At 40.0% G+C, this 4,934-nt stretch overlaps 1 protein-coding gene across 1 annotated transcript in view; it reads left to right on the top strand.

Moving 5' to 3' along the window:
* The first annotated feature begins 245 nt into the window (after positions 1 to 245).
* The window catches only part of slc49a4 (solute carrier family 49 member 4), a 70,665-nt gene continuing 65,976 nt past the window's right edge, over positions 246 to 4,934 (top strand). The window contains exon 1 of the mRNA XM_007227926.4: positions 246 to 555. Within this exon, the coding sequence (XP_007227988.2) occupies positions 246 to 555 (310 nt within the window). The remainder of the gene's footprint in view (positions 556 to 4,934) is intronic.

Raw genomic sequence — 4,934 nt, 5'->3', positions numbered from 1 at the left:
GGCGGCCGCAGCCCCGCAGTTTCACAACGCTGCCGTCACATCCGCCCGCGGAGGCGCATGCGTGGTAAAGTTTGAATTGTGGCCGTGTTGACAGCGCGCGGCGGCTGTTTTCGTTTCTCCAGTCGACGGGAGCGGAGAAAGAGCCGCCTGTATGTTTTTACCCGGACGGTGTAGGAGAGAGTTAAACCCGAGCACCCGAGGAGAGAGGCGCGGAGCGGCGGCGGGAGGAGCAGCGGGCCGGTGTGATGGGCGCTGCGGAGAGCACGGAGAGCACAGAGGGGGAGAGGGAGCCGCTGCTCGGCCCAAACCAGCCGCAGACTAACGGCATCGTCCAGCCGGTGAACGGCCGGGTGTACGCCCGGAGATGGGTGGTTCTCGCTCTGTTCTCCGCGCTGGGGTTTTTACAGGGCCTGGTCTGGAACACCTGGGGCCCGATCCAGAACTCAGCCAAGCATGCCTACGGCTTTTCCTCCACTGACATCGCCGTGTTAGTGATCTGGGGGCCGGTGGGCTTCTTCCCGTGGCTCCTGTTTGTTTGGCTGATGGATAAGAAAGGTGAGGTAACTTAGCTAGTCAGCTAACGCTAACGCTAATGCTAAATGTTTGTTTTGTTTCAACGCGAATCACCTTTAGAGCCTCCTAGGTGACATCATGTAAAATACGTTACTGTAAAAATATTAATAATTATGCGTGGCCACAACTTATTACGTCGTGGGGACGACGTATATAGCCAGGATTATTATTTTGTTCCCACGCCTTAATAACTAATTCCCACAACTTAATAAGTCTTATAATCTTGTTCCCAAGCCTTAATAAATAATTCCCATGCATTAGGATCTCGTACCCATGCTTTAATAAGTCCTATGTTCTCGTTCACAGGCCTTAATAAATTATGGCCGCACATTATGACCTCGTTCCTGTGCCTTAATAAGTCCTGGACAAGCATTAGAATCTCGTTTTCACACTTTAATAAGTCATGGCCACACATAAGGATCTTGATCCGGTGTCTTAATATGCATTATAATCTTGTTCCAACGCATTAGGGTCTCGTTTCCGTTCCCTAATAAGTCTTATGATCTCTTAAGTCGTGGCCACAAATTCGTATCTTGTTCCCACAATTAAATAAGTAATTATCCATGCAATAGGATCTAATTTCCTCTCTCTAATAAGTTGTGGCCACACATTAGGATCTTTTTCCCATGCCTTAATACATCATCCCCACGCCTTAATAAGTAATGGCCATACATTATTTTTTTTCTATATGAAATCACTGTAGGGGTTCAGTATCAATCACAACCAGCCACCAGTGCTATTCTCCTCTTTCTGCTTGAATTAACTTACTGCTTGCTTTACCATGAGCTACGTGAAGAAAAAAAAATATATACTATATTTACCAGCCTGTTGGCATCTAACCTACAGCTGCCATATCCAAGCTTAAGTCTAAGCACCCCATAAATCACTCTGAGTGGACATGGTTGTCAAAGCTTGTGCTAAGATTTTTAAAAAGGTGGAAAAAGCCATTATCCTTCCTTCACTAGACCAGACATAAGCACGTCTTTACAAAAACACTTCAGTAGCTACACTTCAGCCTCTCAGTCTCATCAGCTCAGGTTCACAAGTGTTCTCCACAAACTCTTCACTAAAAAACATGATAACCCCTCTTTCTCCTGCCTTTCCTGCCTTCACCTTTATCTAAAAGCCTAACACTAACTAAAATAGCTCACTGCCTCACACAGAACAGAGAAATAAAGCTGTTTAGCCAAAAATGTAATCACAAAGAAAAGGATTCAGATAAGGATAAATCTAGGCCATGCAGCAACTTTGAAGAAGGCCTATCAGTAGCTAAGCCAACACCTACTTTGACAATTTGAGAGTGCTTGATTACACAGAGATTTTAAAGAGTTGTGTTGTTTTGTTTTTCAGGCTGTTCCATTAAACAAACAATTCTCCACACACGTAGCTCTTTATAGCAGTGGTTCTCAAATTTTTAGACCATGTACTACCAATCTCCACATACACCTTCTAAATAGCACCTATACAATCCATTTCACACATGCTTATTTATACACAGTAAGATAGACATGTAATCCAAACATATACATAAGTATATACATATACATACACATATAACATAAGTATTATTGTAAGTTTTTGATTGATTGTTGTTTCTGGTTAATACTAGGGGTGGGAATCGATTACTATCTCACGATTCGATTCGATTCCGATTTTGGGGGCCACGATTCGATTCAAAATCGATTTTTGATTCAAAACGATTTGAATTATAAATATTTCTGCTTCTGGCTTATGAATCGTATTGAAAAAAAACCCTCCATAATATACACTGGTCCTGGAGCAAGTAATGTGTTACAAAAACAATAAAATGTGCAGGAATGTGGGTCCTCAGTGACAGAGGAATCACTGGGATATCACAATGACGTTAATGAACAATAAATACATAAATAAATAACACTGCTTTATTACCAGGCTACTAGCGGTGGTGTGTAGGTGACGCTGCTGGGCTGATGTGATGATAGCAGTGGAGCGCTAAAGTTCAGGAGCAGCTGCTGATTAACTAGTTAATTTAAGGTGGTTGTATTTCTTCAGAAAGGGGGCAGGAGGTGGAGAAATTAATTCATATTGTCCATTCCTTAATTCCTCTGTGATGAGGAGCTGAAATTAGCTCTGATTAGCTTATTGTTATTTTTCCGTTCCGCCTTAAATGCTGCAGCCCGCTGCCACCTGTAGCGTTATTTAAGGTGGAACTGGAAAGTTAGCTAGTTAGCTAGCTAACAGTTACTGAAACTAACTACTAGCGATCTTTTTTATGCTTGTTATGAAGCATTCTGCCATAAAACATTGAAACTACACGTTAATCTAAGGTAATATAGTGCTTGTTCTGCCATCTTACCGGTGATTCTCAAACACCTACGCTCTGTGTGTGTCTGGAAGATCTCCAAAGGGACAAGCGCTATCGCCAGGGTTGCCAGGTCCAACAAAAATACCCAGCCCAAAATCAGTCTAAAACCCGCCCCTCAGAATCGATTTTGGGACATTTTAAATCGATTCTGAATCGTAGTAAATGAGAATCAAGATTCTTATGTGAATCGATTTTTTGGCACACCTCTAGTTAATACAGTAATTTAACCTAGTGAGAATCTCACAATCAGGAATTAGACAGAGCTAAATAAACAACAAGAGATCCAAGCAGTGAACTAAAGTGTTTACTACCTTATTTATCTATTAACTGTTGGTTGATAAAGAAGATCTGGTGGTGTTCCACAGGGTTTTATTCTAGGACCAAGGAAACTGATGTTGATAATTATATAAAACTGTAGTTCTGAGTAGCTTAGATACAGGTTCTAACAGGTAAAGCACTAAACAGTAAAATTTTAATGCAAGCTGTTTTTTTCTGTGGTTATCTAGTTAGTGTACCAGCTTGCGATTCTTCGAGTACCACCAGTGGTACCTGCTGTACCACAGTTTGAGAACCACTGGTGTTGCTTTCATGCAAAAAAGCACATTTTGTTTGATTATTGCAGTGTCCTTTCAATGTTTTTTTTATTATGAATGTGGATGTAATGTTTTAGTGGACTACAGTCTACATGCACCCCCACTTGCACCCTAGGCTAATTATTTTGCTGTTTTACTACTAATCGAGAAACTGTTATTGTGAATAGTGGAGTTCCACAGGGTTCAATTGTAGGACCTATGAAACTGTAAAAAACTGTGCAAAAGGTTTTATACAGGATCTACTAGGTTAAACACTAAACACAAACAAATCTGATGTTCTGAAAGGTTAGATTAGATTAGATAGAACTTTTTTAGATAGAATTATTCATGTTTTTGTGCATGCATTACATTTTTTGAGGTCATCTGGTGCACCACCCTGAAATGCTTTGTGTTCCACCAGAGGTACTTATGCCACAGTTCAAGAACTACTGGTATAAAAGGTTACAATTTTCTCTTCAAATATCAGAATGAGTTTAGTCTTGACCTCATTTGAACATTTATACAATACACTAAGCTTAGACCGAGCTAAGTGCTGTGCTTGTCAAGTATTTATCTGGACTAAAGCAGTATTTTAACCGTAAATGGTCTTGACAACTGCTTTGTCATAAAACCAGTTCCACATAATCACCTGACGGGTAGCACGAGTTGGCAGGTGCTACTTTTAAAATGGCTGTTCCTCATCTGATATAATAAAAGGTTTTACAAGATAGAACAATAATAAAAATGGCCTTGAAAAAGGTTGAAGGCCTTGAAAATCTCATTTTGAAGAAACAGACTCAAATTCAAACTGTTTCCAGGAAGGATTACCTAATTAAATGTGCATGATTCCTCTTTGGGTCTTCCCATTTTACACACACACACACACACACACACACACACACACACACACACACATACACACAAGGTTATGTAATGAAATATGTATGGCAAACAGATGACCCTACAAGATGCAGATATCACTTTCACTGTTTTATTACTTTACCTTCCTGCCTAATCATGATTGTAGTTCTCATGACTCTCACTTTTATTCTATATAATGGAAATACAAAGCCATAAGTGTCAGACACAAAGTGTGAAGAACAAATATGTGGCCACTGTACTGACAGTGCGTGCCTGTAAAATAGCTGTCATGCTTTTGAAACCTTCTCTGTGGTTTAGAGTCATTTACGAGGAGTTAGAGCTGTTTTAATAAAGCCTCACGTCTCTAAAATGAAGTGAGGAATAATGCAGTAAATACAGAACTGCAGAAATGTAAAAATGTCAGATTCCACAAATCATTTATTTCATTTTCAGTCAGCATTTGTTAAAAAAATGGATGACAAATTAAATTAATATGATTCATCACTTACTCTAGCTGCAGCTGATCAGCAGATTAATGCTTTCTGTATGATTTGTGCTTCTTTAATTTACAACAAAAGATGCTG

This window comes from Astyanax mexicanus, chromosome 11, assembly GCF_023375975.1.
Source record: "Astyanax mexicanus isolate ESR-SI-001 chromosome 11, AstMex3_surface, whole genome shotgun sequence".
Classification (NCBI taxonomy): domain Eukaryota; kingdom Metazoa; phylum Chordata; class Actinopteri; order Characiformes; family Acestrorhamphidae; genus Astyanax; species Astyanax mexicanus.
Note: the sequence above shows the minus strand (reverse complement) of the source record. Positions and strands in the feature narration are given on the sequence as shown.